Here is a 16634-nt window from a genome sequence, read left to right as displayed (position 1 = left end):
AACGTACCCTATCCCACATAGTAGACACTGATACCGACACGGATTCTGATTCCAGTGTCGACTACGATGATGCAAAATTGCACCCAAGGGTGGCTAAAAGTATTCAGTGTATGATTATTGCAATAAAAAATGTTTTGCATATCACAGATGACCCCTCTGTCCCTGACACGAGGGTGTGCATGTATAAGGAAAAGAAACCTGAGGTAACCTTTCCCCCATCTCCTGAGCTTAACGAGTTATTTGAAAAAGCTTGGGAAACTCCAGATAAAAAACTGCAGATTCCCAAAAGGGTTCTTATGGCGTATCCTTTCCCTGCACAGGACAGGGTACGTTGGGAATCCTCTCCCAAGGTGGACAAGGCTTTAACACGCCTGTCCAAGAAGGTGGCGCTACCGTCTCCGGACACGGCAGCCTTCAAGGATCCTGCTGAACGCAGACAGGAGACTACTTTAAAGTCTATTTATGCGCATACAGGTGCTTTGCTCAAACCGGCAATAGCATCGGCATGGGTATGTAGCGCAGTTGCAGCATGGACAGATACCTTGTCAGCTGACCTTGATACCCTAGACAGGGATACCATTTTATTAACCTTAGCCCACATTAAAGACGCAGTCTTATATATGAGGGACGCGCAACGAGACGTTGGGTTGCTGGGTTCCAGAGCCAATGCCATGGCTATTTCTGCGAGACGAGCTCTATGGACCCGCCAATGGACGGGTGATGCAGACTCAAAGAAGCATATGGAGGTTTTACCTTACAAGGGTGAAGTGTTGTTTGGGGAGGGGCTCGCGGACCTGGTTGCCAGAGCTACCGCGGGTAAATCTACCTTTTTACCTTTTGTTCCCCAACAGCAAAAGAAAACTCCACAGTATCAGATGCAGTCCTTTCGGTCGCATAAGTCCAGAAGAGGTCGGGGCTCCTCCTTCCTTGCCAGAGCTAAGGGTAGAGGAAAGAGAACACCTGCTTCGGCTAGTTCCCAGGAGCAGAAGTCCTCCCCGGCTTCTACAAAATCCACTGCATGACGCTGGGGCTCCCCTAAGGGAGTCCGCACCAGTGGGGGCACGCCTTCGACTTAAAGCTACAAGCTGGAATTCGAAGAGGTGCCCCCTCGCCGATTTTTCAAGTCGGCCTTGCCAGCTTCGCCCTTGGAGAGGGAAGTAGTGTTAGCTGCCATTCAAAAGCTGTGTCAACAGCAAGTGGTGGTCAAGGTTCCCCTGGTCCACCAGGGAAAAGGGTATTATTTAACCCTGTTTGTGGTCCTAAAGCCGGATGGTTCGGTCAGACCCATTTTAAATCTAAAATCCCTAAACTTGTACTTGAAAAAGTTCAAATTCAAGATGGAATCGCTCTGAGCAGTAATATCCAGCCTGGAAGGGGGGGATTTGATGGTGTCACTAGACATAAAGGATGCATACCTTCATGTCCCCATATACCTCCCTCATCAGGAGTACCTGAGATTCGCGGTACAGGACTGTCATTACCAGTTTCAGACGTTGCCGTTTGGGCTTTCCACGGCCCCGAGGATTTTCACCAAGGTATTGGCGGAGATGATGGTGCTCCTGCGCAGGCAGGGAGTCACAATTATCCCATACTTGGACGATCTCCTGATAAAGGCGAGATCGAGAGACCAATTGCTGAAGAGCGTGTTGCTCTCCCTGAAAGTGCTGCAACAGCACGGTTGGATTCTCAATCTGCCAAAGTCACAATTGGTTCCAACGACTCGGCTATCATTCCTAGGCATGATTCTGGACACGGAACAAAAGAGGGTTTTTCTCCCATTGGAAAAAGCCCAGGATCTCCAGAACATGGTCAGAGACTTGCTAAAACCAAAAAGAGTGTCTGTTCATCAATGCACTCGAGTTCTGGGAAAAATGGTGGCAGCCTACGAGGCCATCCCCTTCGGCAGGTTTCATGCGAGGACTTTTCAGTGGGACCTTCTGGACAAGTGGTCCGGGTCCCATCTACAAATACATCAGAAAATAACCCTGTCCCCCAGGGCCTGGGTGTTTCTCCTGTGGTGACTGCAGAGTGCTCACCTTCTAGAGGGTCGCAGGTGCGGCATTCAAGACTGGGTTCTGGTGACCACGGACGCGAGCCTCCGAGGATGGGGAGCAGTCACACGAGGAAGAAATTTTCAGGGACTATGGTCAAGCCAGGAGGCTTGTCTACCCATCAACAAACTGGAATTGAGGGCCATGTACAATGGCCTACGACAAGCGGGGAATCTTCTTCGCGACCTACCGGTTCTGATTCAATCAGACAACGTCACAGCCGTGGCTCATGTAAACCGCCAAGGCGGGACAAGGAGCAGAGTGGCGATGGCGGAAGCCACCAGGATTCTTCGCTGGGCGGAAAATCACGTAAGCGCTCTGTCAGCTGTCTTCATTCCGGGAGCGGACAACTGGGAAGCAGACTTCCTCAGCAGACACGATCTCCATCCGGGAGAGTGGGGACTTCATCAAGAAATTTTTGCAGAGATAACAAGTCTTTGGGGAATTCCTCAAATAGACATGATGGCGTCACGCCTCAACAAAAAGCTTCGGAGGTGTTGTGCCAGGACACGGGACCCTCAGGCAGTAGCAGTAGACGCCCTAGTGACACCATGGGTGTTTCAGTCGGTCTATGTATTTCCTCCTCTTCCTCTCAACTCAAAAATATTGAGAATCATAAGACAAAGAAGAGTACAGACAATACTCATTGTCTCAGATTGGCCTCGAAGGGCCTGGTACTCAGATCTTCAGGAAATGCTCACAGAAGATCCGTGGCCTCTTCCTCTAAGGGAGGACCTGTTACAGCAGGGGCCATGTGTGTTCCAAGACTTACCGCAGTTACGTTTGATGGCATGGCGGTTGAACACCGAACCCTAGCTGGGAAAGGTATTCTGGAGGAAGTCATCCCTACTCTGATAAAGGCTAGGAAGGAGGTGACAGCAAAGCATTATCACCGTATCTGGAGGAAGTATGTATCTTGGTGTGAAGTCAAGAATGCTCCTACGGAAGATTTCCATCTGGGCCGGTTTCTCCACTTTCTACAGACAGGAGTGGATATGGGCCTGAAGTTAGGCTCCATTAAGGTACAGATTTCGGCCCTATCTATATTCTTTCAGAGGGAATTGGCTTCTCTCCCAGAAGTCCAGACGTTTGTGAAGGGAGTGCTGCACATCCAGCCCCCCTTTGTGCCCCCAATGGCACCGTGGGACCTTAACGATGTGTTAAGTTTCCTGAAATCTCACTGGTTTGAACCTCTTCAAACAGTTGAATTAAAATTTCTCACATGGAAGGTGGTCATGTTATTGGCCTTGGCATCTGCAAGGCGGGTGTCCGAATTGGCGGCCTTGTCCCACAAGAGCCCCTATTTGATTTTCCATGTGGATAGAGCAGAATTGAGGAGGCGTCCTCAATTTTTGCCTAAGGTGGTTTCTTCATTTCATATGAACCAACCTATTGTGGTGCCTGTGGCTACGGGGGACTGGGAGGACTCCAAACAGAGGCTCTGTTTGTCCTGTATGCAGCCAACAAGGTTGGCGCTCCAGCTTCTAAGCAGACTATTGCTCGCTGGATCTGTAACACGATTCAGCAGGCTCATTCTACGGCTGGATTGCCGTTACCAAATTCAGTAAAGGCCCATTCCACTAGGAAGGTGGGTTCTTCTTGGGCGGCTGCCCGAGGCGTCTCTTCATTACAGCTTTGCCGAGCAGCTACTTGGTTGAGTTCAAACACTTTTGCAAAATTCTACAAGTTTCATACCCTGGCTGATGAGGACCTTGCGTTTGCTCAGTCGGTGCTGCAGAGTCATCCGCACTCTCCCGCCTGGTTGGGAGCTTTGGTATAAACCCCATGGTCTTTACGGAGTCCCCAGCATCCTCTAGGACGTAAGAGAAAATAAGATTTTAAACCTACCGGTAAATCTTTTTCTCCTAGTCCGTAGAGGATGCTGGGCGCCCGTCCCAGTGCGGACTACATCTGCAAGACTTGTATATAGTTGTTGCTTTCATAAGGGTTATGTTACAGTTGGAATCGGTCTTTGACTGATACTGTTTTTTGTTCATACTGTTAACTGGTTGCGTATATTCCAGGTTATATGGTATGATTGGTGTGGGCTGGTATGAATCTTGCCCTTAGATTAACAAAAATCTTTCCTCATATTGTCCATCTCCTCTGGGCACAGTTCTCTAACTGAGGTCTGGAGGAGGGGCATAGAGGGAGGAGCCAGTGCACACCCATACTAAAAGTTCTTTAGAGTGCCCATGTCTCCTGCGGAGCCCGTCTATACCCCATGGTCCTTACGGAGTCCCCAGCATCCTCTACGGACTAGGAGAAAAATATTTACCGGTAGGTTTAAAATCTTATTATTTTTTTTCTGTTGTGCTTGTTCTCTGTTAGGCTCTCCCTCTGCTTTTGCTTTTTACCTGATTCTGAGGCGGGATGGAAATCACATGTGCTCACAGATAATGGGGGTAATTCCAAGTTGATCGCAGTAGGAAATTTTTTAGCAGTTGGGCAAAACCATGTGCACTGCAGGGGGGGGGGGGGGGGAGGGCAGATATAACATGTGCAGAGAGAGTTAGATTTGGGTGGGGTGAATTCAATTTGCAATCTAAATTGCAGTGTAAAAATAAATCAGCCAGTATTTACCCTGCACAGAAACAAAATAACCCACCCAAATCTAACTCTCTCTGCAAATGTTATATATGCCTCCCCTGCAGTGCACATGGTTTTGCCCAACTGCTAAAAAATTTCCTGCTGCGATCAACTTGGAATTACCCCCAATGTGCATGTAAAAAAAATGTGTATATTCCCCTAAATCTGTCAGACGCTTGGTTTCAGCCTAGCCATTGTACTTAGCATGCACATGCACCAGCCATATGCTAGATGAAACAGGCATATTTACATTTTGTCTAACTCCATATATCTCCCACGGTTGTGCTGAACCGTCCTTTTTGAATTGCACCTATATGAGAACTGTGTCTCGGTTACCTCACTGCGTTACCTGCACAGTGTATGGATTTGTTCTCACTGGGGCAGATAAATTAACCTGGAGAAGGCATAAGGAAGTGATAAACCAGTGATAAGTGCAAGGTGATAAAGGCACCAGCCAATCAGCTCCAATATGTAAATTGACAGTTAGGATATGATTGGCTGGTGCCCTTATCACCTTGCACATATCACTGGTTTATCACTTCCTTATGCCTTCTCCAGGTTAATACATCTGCCCCACTGTGCGCAATCCAGAGCCAGGCGTATGCGAGTAGGGGCAATGCAGAGTTCGTACATCGCAGGCGCATCTCCACTTGAGACTGACTAGTCATAACTGGACTGTAATGGGATGTTCTCATGTAGTGTAAGTTTAGCCAGGCAGTATTGCAGAAATGTAGAGTTGTGCACTAATGATGATGACCCCTATGAAGCCAGGTTTACCAGTAGGGTTGCTCTGGTCTCAGAGACTCCTGTACGGACGAATATATCTGCATTTAGTTCCATGCTCACAATGCCACAGCAATTACATCCAACTTTCATTCAACCCTGCATCGGCACCTCTTTGTATCTACCCCCCCTCTTTCTGTCTCTTTCATTTAGAACAATTAAATGTCCAGATCACATGGGAATTCCCATCTATTGCTCCTATCTTCCAAACTCCACCCCTTTACCCACACAGTGTTCCTGGCTACGGGTTGGGGAGTGAAAGGGTTAATCTGACTGCTAGAGGCAAACGATGGGGATGTGCAGACCGTGGTGTCACACAGAGGAAGAGCCTGACTGTCACACATCTCCATCCTGCACATTATTTCATTCACTGATTGTTGTCTTGCTGTGTGTGATGATATCCATGTAGCGAGCTGGCGGGACGGGGGAAGAATTTCCAGCTCTTCCCGAATACAAGTGCGGAAGCTCATCTCAGTCTGGGTAAGGTCTCAGTGATGTGTTTCTTGTACGTGTAGCTAGCTACTTTGTTACTTGGGTCCTTTGTGCTGCAGTGTGTTCAGTTCTGTACTGCCTGCGCCAGTGTTTTGGGGGTTTGCACTGGCAAGATACTTGGGAAAAGAGGATATCTTGCAATTAAATGTAACTGTGTGAACAGGTCTGTATTGGGCACTCATGTAAGCACCCTAACACCATTATATAGGGCAGTGATAACAAGGTGATAGATGGAAAGAAAACAGACAGGATAATTAAAATGAAATGAGATCAGCAAAGACCAGTTTCTGTGCATGCGATTGATTTTCTTAGATCTTTAATACAAACCTGGCACTTATTACATTACACTACACATTTGTTTCCTGTAAAGCGAATATTAGATGACAATAGTTTGTTTCTATGTACTTTTATGAAGGTGTGTAACATGTTCATACAATGTGTAAAAATGGAAATAAATATTATCTGACTTCCCCTGACACAGAGGCTTTGGTTTCCTCATAATTAGTCTCATTTTTCTTAATTTATTCCATATACTTGTGATTTAAATTAGTCTGATCATATAAATATTTAACATCTCATTCTGGAGCAATGTACATTTCATTCATCTGTATGGTAGGATAGAGAAGTGAAGAGTCTTACGGCGCACTATCAGTGTGTGTGGATTATAGGTCTGGTGTAGAGGAGCATGTGCTATGCGGGATTCGGTCTGAAGATCGACAGTGTCTAGGTCGACAACGTTTAGGTCGACCACTATAGGTCGACAGTCACTAGGTCGACAGGGTTTCTAGGTCGACATGTGCTAGGTCGACAGGTCTAAAGGTCGACAGGTCTAAAGGTCGACATGAGTTTTTCACATTTTTTTTCTTTTTTTGAATTTTTTCATACTTAACGATCCACGTGGACTACGATTGGAACGGTAAAGTGTGCCGAGCGAAGCGAAGGCACCATGCCCGAAGCATGGCGAGCGAAGCGAGCCATGCGAGGGGACGCGGTGCACTAATTTGGGATCCCGGTCACTCTACGAAGAAAACGACACAAAAAAACACACCTCATGTCGACCTTTAGACCTGTCGACCTAGCACATGTCTACCTAGAAACCCTGTCGACCTTCCATCCATGTCGACCTAGTGACTGTCGACCTATAGTGCCTATAGTGGTCGACCTAAACATTGTCGACCTAGATACTGTCGATAAAACGAACCACACCCGTGCTATGCATTGGGAGAGTGATGACTGGTGCAGATGGACTGTAAGGACTGGGGAAGCATACGATTGGTCTGCATAGGGACATCCAGTGAATGACACTCTGAGACAGGCGTTCCGTGAACTGAAGACAGCAGAGTGTAATGCCTGTGTCCACGTGCAAAGGAGTTTCTTAATGATTACGTTCATTGCACATAATAAGCTGAGCAAGGATGTACAGTTTTCCAGCAGAAGTCCGGTACACTTGCAGTATGCTGGCCCTATCTCACTCTTTATGTTTGGTGTCAGAACAAAGCGTAACAGATCTAAAAAGCTGGACTTGTGCCCCCCTGTACAATGCGTACTCTTATCACAGTCACTTCAGATGATTCTGCCTCTTAGCACATACCACTAGTTTGTGGTCTATTGGAGAGAAGCATGCCCCGTCCTGTGCAGTGGGGAGACCATTCGGGCACATCAGGGCACAACCAAGGCCGGTTACAGCACTACACCTATAGACCTGGCTCCAACTACTGAGTTTCCATTATGAATGGACTATTACTATCTTGAGTAAGATGAATTGTGAATTTGTCACTGGAATGTAGTACACACGGAAAAGTAAATAGTTAATTATTTTATAGCAAAACCATTCAGTCCTGCATCCTGTATTAGGTCATCATTATTTTATTGTTCTTCTATATTGTACAAAATTGTCCCACCATTCTATTACAGAATAAATTAATCTTATATGTTTAGCCAATTAGCCTATGCCAAGACTGGTTGTCAGTAACAGCCTCTTATTCTAGGGCCTGGCCAGGAGCTATTACCTTGGCCACTTTCTTGCCTTTACAGTGTTCAAATGGAATGCTGTGCCGAGATCACAGATGGCTAATATGTCATCTGTTGCTGTCAGTTACATGTTGTGCTGAATCTATTGGTTCTGACAGTAAGAGACACCTGAGATATCCTCATTTTTAATGCCCTGTATGTCCTTCATGCCTTACACAATGTATAGCTATTTGCTTTCCCCATAATCATGAAACTAGCTGATTTTGTTTTTTCTTTTTTTAGTAACTTTTTGTGGTTTCTCTAGTAGAGTTATGGGAATGTTCATGGTAAAGCTTTCTTTCTTTCTTTCTTTCTTTCTTTCTTTCTTTCTTTCTTTCTTTCTTTCTCCCTTTCTTTCTATCTTTCTCTCTCTCTCCCTTTCTTTCTTTCTTTCTTTCTTTCTTTATCTCTCCCTTTCTTTCTGTCTCTCTTTCTCTCTCCCTTTCTTTCTGTCTCTCTTTCTCCCTTTCTCTCTCTCTCTCCCTTTCTTTCTTTCTTTCTCTCTCTCTCTCTCTCTCTCTCTCTCCCTCTCTCTCTCCCTTTCTATCTCTCTCTCTTCCTTTCTCTCTCTCCCTTTCTCTCTCTCTCTCTCTCTCTCTCTCTCTCTCTCTCTCTCTCTCTCTCTCTCTCTCCCTTTCTTTCTTTCCCTTCCCCATGCACACACATTCACGCTAGGGTTAATTTTGTTGGGACCCAATTAACCTACCAGTATATTTTTGGATTGTGGAGGAAACCGCAGTACCTGGAGGAAACTCCACACAGTTAGGGGCATGGTGGGAATCAAACCCATGACCTCAGTGCTGTGAGGCAGTAATGCTAACCATTACACCATCCGTACTGCCCATACTATACTGGCCGAACTGGTGTGAAATTTAATAAAAGCAGATTATAATTACTGTATAACAAGCATAGAAGAAGACAGATTTATGGATATAAACCAGGGGGCAGGAGAACATTCTCCCATTTACATTAGCTCTTCGCTGGGTCCTCTTTTCCTTAGCCGGAATATAATGGAAGGAAGGTGGAGGTAGATGAATCCATTGCACAGTGATTGAGAGGCTACTTTCTCCATTTCTGCAGCAATCCACCAATGCTGATATTCCTGTGATAATATTCCTGGTGTTACGTCATTACTGATTCATTAAAATAACAAAATGTTTTGGATACAAAAGGACCATATTGCTCTGCTAATTAGCACTGGAAGAGGCCCAATATTATGATTGTCCACGCACCTACTGTATGTGCTGTACGGCACATGGTCTTATCTCCTCTTTGCTTTATACAGTCTAATAGTTCTCTAGTGAATGGTGCACAAAGCCTCAAGATAACATGGCAGTACACTCATCAGGGCATACTGAATGAATGCATTAATTACTAAATTTGCATGGATAGGCATTAAATATAGGAAGTCTATAGGCCCCATACATCTTCGGCAAATGCCGCAATTTCCCAATCCATGACGGATCACCAAACATCGATTGGCACCAATTGGCAGTTTGGATTGGCTTTTCCAGTCGGGGAAGCGGCAATTGTATGTATTGGGGCTTTAACTTTGCATCCGGAGCTTCATGTTTACCATGTGTGGATTTCATCTCAGTATGTTAAGTTCATACAAAGAGGCACCATTTTAATTGTATACACTTTATCAGCAACTGTACAAACGTAGAAATAGATTTGTAAAAAATACTTGCTGTTAGACCTTTATGTTCTCTGCAGGGAGGAAGAGGAGTATAGCAATCCAAAGTGTAACAACCCCCCATCCACCCCATTGGACTGTCTGATTCCAGTTACCACAGCTTTGTAGAAATTATTTAAAGCAGAGGTTCTCAAATGCAGTACTCAAGGCACGCCAACGGTCCAGGTTTTAAGTTTATCTATGTTTGTCCACAGGTGACTTAATTAGCACCTCAATCAGTTTGATTTGACTGTCTGTCTTGAGCCATGGATATACCTAAAACCCGGACCATTGTGGTGCCTTGAGGACTGCTTTAAGAACCTCTGCTTTAAAGGATGATTGTTCCTCAATAAACTGTTTCACATCTATTGTGATTCTTTGATTTAATATTTAATTCTGGTTAGGTAAACACAGATATTTCCGAAAGGGTATATTTATTATTATTATTATTATTATTATTATCCTTTATTTATATGGCGCCACAAGGGTTCCGCAGCGCCCAATTACAGAGTACAAATGCACATAAAAAAATAGGAAAACAGTGACTTACAGTTGAATACAACATAGGACAAGTACAGGGCAACTAAGCATAACTACACCAGTAAACATAGAGATAAGTTCCAGGTGGTCAAAAAACTGTGGGATCTGGGCAGTTGAGGATTATTAAAGTAAGAAAAGTATAAGCACATGAGGGAAGAGGGCCCTACTCGTGAGAGCTTACATTCTAAGGTATAGATTTGGAATGAAGGTGTAAGATCACAAATTCCGCTTTTTATTTTACTCCCCATTCTTCCTTTGCTCCTCTTCTATGTTTGAGCGTAGGAATAAAACTATTTTCTACTTACTTGAGATTCGGAACCTTAATGTTTAATATCTTTGTTTTTCTTTTTACTCAGCAGTTACACACCCATCATGGCAAGAGACTTAAGGGTCTCCATGGACCAAGACCTACAAGTTAACATTACGCCTAGAGAGCCTAAGAAATTACCCAAACAGGCTCGGGAAAGCTCAGCAATGACTGACGACCGCTCCCATATCATAACTGAACACCGGAAGCCACGGCAGAGGTATATGGAGAAAGATGGAAAGTGCAATGTACATCATGGGAATGTGAAAGAGACTTACCGCTACTTTAGTGACCTATTCACCACCCTGGTGGACCTAAAGTGGCATTTCAGCCTGTTCATCTTTACCCTTGTGTATACGGTCACATGGCTCTTTTTTGGGCTTATCTGGTGGTTTATCGCTTATATCCGAGGGGATTTGGAACATCTGGAGGACAAAAGCTGGGTGCCTTGTGTGCAGAATCTCAATGGCTTTGTCTCTGCATTTCTCTTTTCCATTGAAACGGAAACCACCATTGGCTATGGATACCGGGTAATAACCGAGAAGTGTCCTGAGGGAATTGTCCTACTTCTGATTCAGGCGATCCTGGGCTCAATTGTCAATGCGCTAATGGTGGGCTGCATGTTTGTAAAGATCAGCCAGCCTAAAAAGCGAGCGGAGACCCTGATGTTCTCCAATAACACAGTGATTTCCCTGAGAGATGGGAAATTGTGTCTAATGTTTCGTGTGGGAGATCTCCGCAGTTCACATATTGTTGAGGCCTCCATTAGAGCCAAGCTCATGAAGTCCAAGCAGACCACAGAAGGAGAATTTATCCCCCTCAATCAGACGGACATCAATGTTGGTTTTGACACCGGGGACGACCGGCTTTTCCTAGTCTCCCCACTCATTATTTCACATGAAATCAATGAGAAGAGCCCGTTCTGGGATATGTCCCGTGCACAGCTGGAAACTGAGAACTTTGAAATTGTAGTCATTTTAGAAGGCATGGTGGAAGCAACAGGTAGGTGTGCATTTAAAGATAAAATACTTAACTAGATATTTATTGTGATTAATATACTACATATAAAGAAGGGTATAAACATTTTATTATGGGGCTGATGAGAAATTGATGGCAGGTACATGCTGTTGTTTTGGCTAAAAACTTGTGGGCGGATATTTTTGTTAATTTAAAAAAAAAAAATCAGCTCTTCTTTTATTAAATACTTAATGTTTTAGATGCAAATAACAAAGTGTAATTATTATCCCAGACTTGCTTCTTACAGCGCATACACTATAGTAGCTAACGGTTTGAAAATTCGCCAGAATTTCTCTGCATTTATGTAGATTAAAAATAGAGCTAAATTCGAGTGCGCAAAACAGACGTGCAAGCCAGACAGGGTTGAATTTAAATGAATACATTTTTATTAACTTTTTAATAAAGCCTTTGAACAACTAGAAGTTGAATAGCCAGTCTCAAACGAGGAAAGCAAGCCTGAAATTTCCAAGCTCCATTTCAAATTCGTGTGATTTAAAGGTTACTGTGACTATGTGATCCAGTGACACTTTATTTCATTTCAGACTGGGTGGGAACCTTGGAGCAACTCTACCTGCTAGCGTCATTTTTGGGGTTTTTATATATTTTTTTATTAAGGTTTGAGACTTGCCAGGCCATGACATCTGTCTAGTTACCGAGACACCTGTACTTCTGGGTGGTTAAAGGATTGTGGCTGTAATAGAGTGAGATTCATTATTCATGAAATAACTCTGGAAAGTATATCACATTTAGTTTTTATTTCAAGGTACCAGTATGGTAAGAACAAGTCAGCGGATATGTTTTAGTGCTTACAGGTGATATGGGAGGTTTTCACCTACTTCATAGAACTGGTTTGTACTAGTCGTAGTCCGTAATTTATGATTTAGAATTTTGTACTTTTGCTGTCTCTGAGTTCCATAATTTCTTGGATTCTTGCATTAAACTATTGATGGGCATCAGAGCATGTTGAGCCACTATTGAATTAGAGTGCCAGCATACTGTGGATCTTATTTAAAAAAAAATAAAATAAAAATAAAAAAATATATATATATATATATATATATAGAAGAGAGAGAGAGAGGGCTATATATACACAAAACTAATGCTCCACTTAGGCCCTGTAGCCACAAGGTGAGCGTTTTTGGTTTGTATACCGTGTTTGTGCCTGACGACAATGTAATTAAACCTCAAAACACTGCAGTTATCTGCCATTTGCGGACTTATTACCGAGTGCCGCCATAACTGTGATTTACGGACGGGCTCCGTGCTGTGAGTACCTCTGGAAGGCACCAGGACTGTGCATTCAGTTAACGGTTGTGATGTCGGTTGATGGACTCACTCATTCTCACACTTTCTTTCTCTCTCTCTCTCTCTCTCTCTCTCTCTCTCTCTCTCTCTCACTCACTCACTCACTCACTGGGGGGAATTCAAATGTTTGAAAAGTCAGTTTGGTGTCTGTTTTTTCCTATCTAATAGACAGGAAGAAACAGACTCCCAACTGACTTTTCAAACATTTGAATTTCCCCATATATTATATATATTCTTAAAAATAACCCATTTTCTTGGCTAACTGCCAGTACCTCTTCAGTATGGAAGACCCCAATGTCTAATGAGAATAAAACATACCACGCCGACTTTATACTTATTAGATCACCAATACCAATACCATTATCTTCTCAGTACCTTGCCCTTGGACGAACCTTGGCCACCACTATCTACCATATGCCCTTGGTTCCTTATTCCATACCAAGGTGCTCCCTAAAGAGAGGACCCACAACATCAAGGCTCTCTGGGACCCTATGCCTTTACTGTGAGGAATAATAATAATTGCATAGTATTCGAGGTTGAAAAGCCCATCGCCTTCAACCTGTTTATTGTATTAAGTTGAGTTGATATTAATGTACCTGCTGAAGAATGTTTTATGACTAGTTAACAACTACAAATCACGTTACACCCGGATTAACAACTTCAGTATTTTAAGTGTTGTAACCTTGGATATCCTTTTCAATGCATTTACAGTGTCCACCATTACCACCTTCCCTGGCAAGGAATTCCAAATCCTTATTGCCCTAACAGTGAAAACTTCCCACTCAATGTCGTTTAATGCACATCTCAGCATACTGAAGTTAGCCTTCCTAAAGTTTAAATGTTTTTGTTGAACCCTTATAGCTATGTTTCCTGAAACTGATATCGAAAGTGATCATATAGTGATCACTGTTACCCAAGGTCTCCCCAACTATAGTATCCAATATGATGTCCACATTATTAGTAATTACTAGATCTAGAATAGTTGTACCTCTAGTTGGGTCCTCGACTAATTGAGACAAGTAGTGATCTTTTAACATTTTTAAGAACCTGTTGCCCCTAGCTTTAACACATGAATCGTTACTCCAATTAATGTCAGGATAGTTAAAACCCCCAATCACTAGGATGTCCCCCAATCCCGCAGCCCTTTCGATTTGCTGTAATAGTTGTTCTTCCTCATGTATGCTAATATCTGGCTGTTTGTAGCACATGCCTATAACTATTTTTTTTTGCATCTACACCCCCACTTGAGATTTCAACCCATAATGACTCCACGTTATCACCTGTTCCTTCATAAATAACCTCCTTTAAGTATGGTTTAAGAGACGGTTTAACATAAAGACATACACCTCCTCTTCTTATGTTTACCCTGTCCCTCCTGAAAAGAGAATACCCCTCCAAGTTTGCAACCTAGTCGTGAGAGTCGTCCCACCATGTTTCCGTAATACCTATAATATCATACTCATATCTCATATCAGGCTATATCAAATGGGTAGGAACCCTGCAAACTACCGTCCGATACCACTCCTACCCTGCTGTCTATGTATACACCCCAATGCACTTTAGATCAAATATCAGCCTTTACATTCTTGATTGACTTCTGCCATGCTAACACCTTGCTCTAGTAGACATGTCCCCCTTCCATAAATCTTCACTTGTTCCAGGGTCTTCCTTACCCCCTTTCTGATGCTCCTTCCATAATTCTTAATTGAAAGACACGTAGACAACTGAAAAGCGACCATTTTCCTATTTTTCCATGGTCCTTCTTGGTCTCCCCATGTAGTGCTAGGCAATGCCAAATCCTTCTTCTAGAGGATGAGAGTGGAGCTGCTCTCAGGAAGGGCTTCATGGTGTTAATGACACATTCTCATAACAGGATGTCATTTGTACGCTAAAGTGTTGAGTAGAACTTTCTTTGGGGTCGATTCCTGCTCAGGATACCTAATACTTCTAGGTGACCACATGTCCAGCTCTTTGTACATCGGTTACTGTGAATATGAAGCAGCTTGGAAAGTAGCGGAGGGATCAGTATCTTCAGCCATTTATTATGGACTAAGCTCTCAATTGCTTTAAAGCAGAAAATGGAGCTTATGTGAAATGTATTAAATTAGTTTCATATAAATCTATCTTAACGAACTAGTAGCTCTATTTGTCGATGTGGAAAAAAAATTGATATCTGGATGTTTTCCCAACATTTGTTTGATTTACTATCCACATGGACTACCATTGGGGATAGTAACCTGTGGCAAGTGGAGCGGATTGAGCTACGTTGGCCGAATCGTCGTTGGAGAAGGTACACGTTTCACCTGGTAGTGGTGATATATTATCACACGTACAAGAGTTGACCAAAAAAACTGAAAAAACTTGTGGACCATTTGTGTTTGACCTGTTATTTGTGTCATGTTGACCTTTTGTACCCGTTGACCGTAACCACTGTTGACCTTTTTATCTGTTGACCTTTTGCAACTGCCTACCTACTGCATGTCCACCATTTCATGTTGACCTAAACAGTATCTTCTATATCACACACGAAAAATATCACCGTATAAAACTAATGGTAAAAAACAAGCTGCATTTGGACGTTAAACCCTTCCCAGCTATATTGCTTCTGTACTTGGTTACAGTAAAGTAATCTTTTCTGCAGTGTAATGGTGCCGTCAGACGCTTCAGCATACACTACTTTCTGGCCAGGAAACCACTGAATTGTTCTGCGAGACTGAACTTGGTATTTCATAAAATCCTTCATGTATACACTGTGTGTGTATGTAAGTATGTATGTGTATATAAAGCTTTTCCGAGCAGGACGGAGACCCCAGGCCATTTTTTCAATCCCAGGAATCGGGATTGAAAAATTAACAATCCTGGGTGGGCGGCTGGCTGCGCAATTTGACCTCTGACTTCTCGTCATGCTGTGCAGTGCGCACATCCGGGGCGAGGTGAGCAGGGGGAGCTAGGTATGGTCTGAGTCTCCTGAGAACGCTGAACGCTGCCCGGCATAGAAAAAACAAAAGTAGTGGGCAATCCCAAAATCCTGTGTTGGCCACCCTAGTTGCAGGTATGCCATTATATGTTTTTACAGTTTAGGAATCGTGCAGTAGAGTATGATATATCTGCCCACATTATGAGTCGTATGTATCTGTGTGACAGCACTGTTCCCCAACCCTACAGCCATGAGAACAGCCGCCATCACCAGTGACGGAACTTTTACATCTACCACATGCTTGCTGCATTAGATACGATGGAAAATGGCGTTCACTCTGCGTACTCACAACTGTCTTCACGTCCACAGGGCGTTCAGACACCCCTTTGCCACCCAGTAATGTCCGTAGCCGTTGTCAAGAAGCAACTGAGATGTGTAGAAAGTGTAAGTTTAGTACATCAGCAGCGACACGTGCGCAGTTTGCTAAAAATAACCGGATGTGTCCGAAATCAGACACCTCTCGCTAGAGTCTAGACTCGTGCTGTCCATCCGTTACTGTATCATTAATACTGACAATCCTAAATTTAAAAAAATAAAGGACATTTGTTCTCCTAACATTCTAGATGATGTTATTTTTATTAATTTTCTGATCACATTTACAGAACATGATTCACTGATGACACCAATCTTGCAATGGTACACTATAGATCTTAATCTAATTCTGAAATATTTACAATGAATGTATTATGGTCAGGGCCGTCTTGACACCAGTGTAGGCCCCTGGGCACAGCAATGCACTGGGGCCCCTACCCATTCTCCAGCGGTAGGGGTGGGGGGTGCTATCAGCGGCAGCTTTGATGTCCCGTGGGCGGTAGGGGTTGTTCTATCTTCCGCTCATCATGTAGGACCTGGAGCAGTAATTTCTGCTAATTACACTTTCTCTAACAT

At 43.6% G+C, this 16634-nt stretch overlaps 1 protein-coding gene across 8 annotated transcripts in view; it reads left to right on the top strand.

Moving 5' to 3' along the window:
• Positions 1 to 16634, top strand: part of KCNJ5 (potassium inwardly rectifying channel subfamily J member 5) — a 356956-nt gene that overhangs the window by 328750 nt on the left and 11572 nt on the right. For 4 of the 8 annotated variants that reach the window (XM_063943661.1, XM_063943657.1, XM_063943663.1 and 1 more), the window contains one exon: positions 10500 to 11449. In XM_063943661.1, the coding sequence (XP_063799731.1) occupies positions 10500 to 11449 (950 nt within the window). Of the gene's footprint in view, positions 1 to 10496; positions 11450 to 16634 lie in introns of all 8 variants that reach the window. The other 4 variants (XM_063943658.1, XM_063943656.1, XM_063943662.1 and 1 more) reach the window with 1 other exon arrangement.

The sequence above is a fragment of the Pseudophryne corroboree genome, chromosome 10 (genome assembly GCF_028390025.1).
Source record: "Pseudophryne corroboree isolate aPseCor3 chromosome 10, aPseCor3.hap2, whole genome shotgun sequence".
NCBI classification, from domain to species: Eukaryota; Metazoa; Chordata; class Amphibia; order Anura; family Myobatrachidae; genus Pseudophryne; species Pseudophryne corroboree.
Note: the sequence above shows the minus strand (reverse complement) of the source record. Positions and strands in the feature narration are given on the sequence as shown.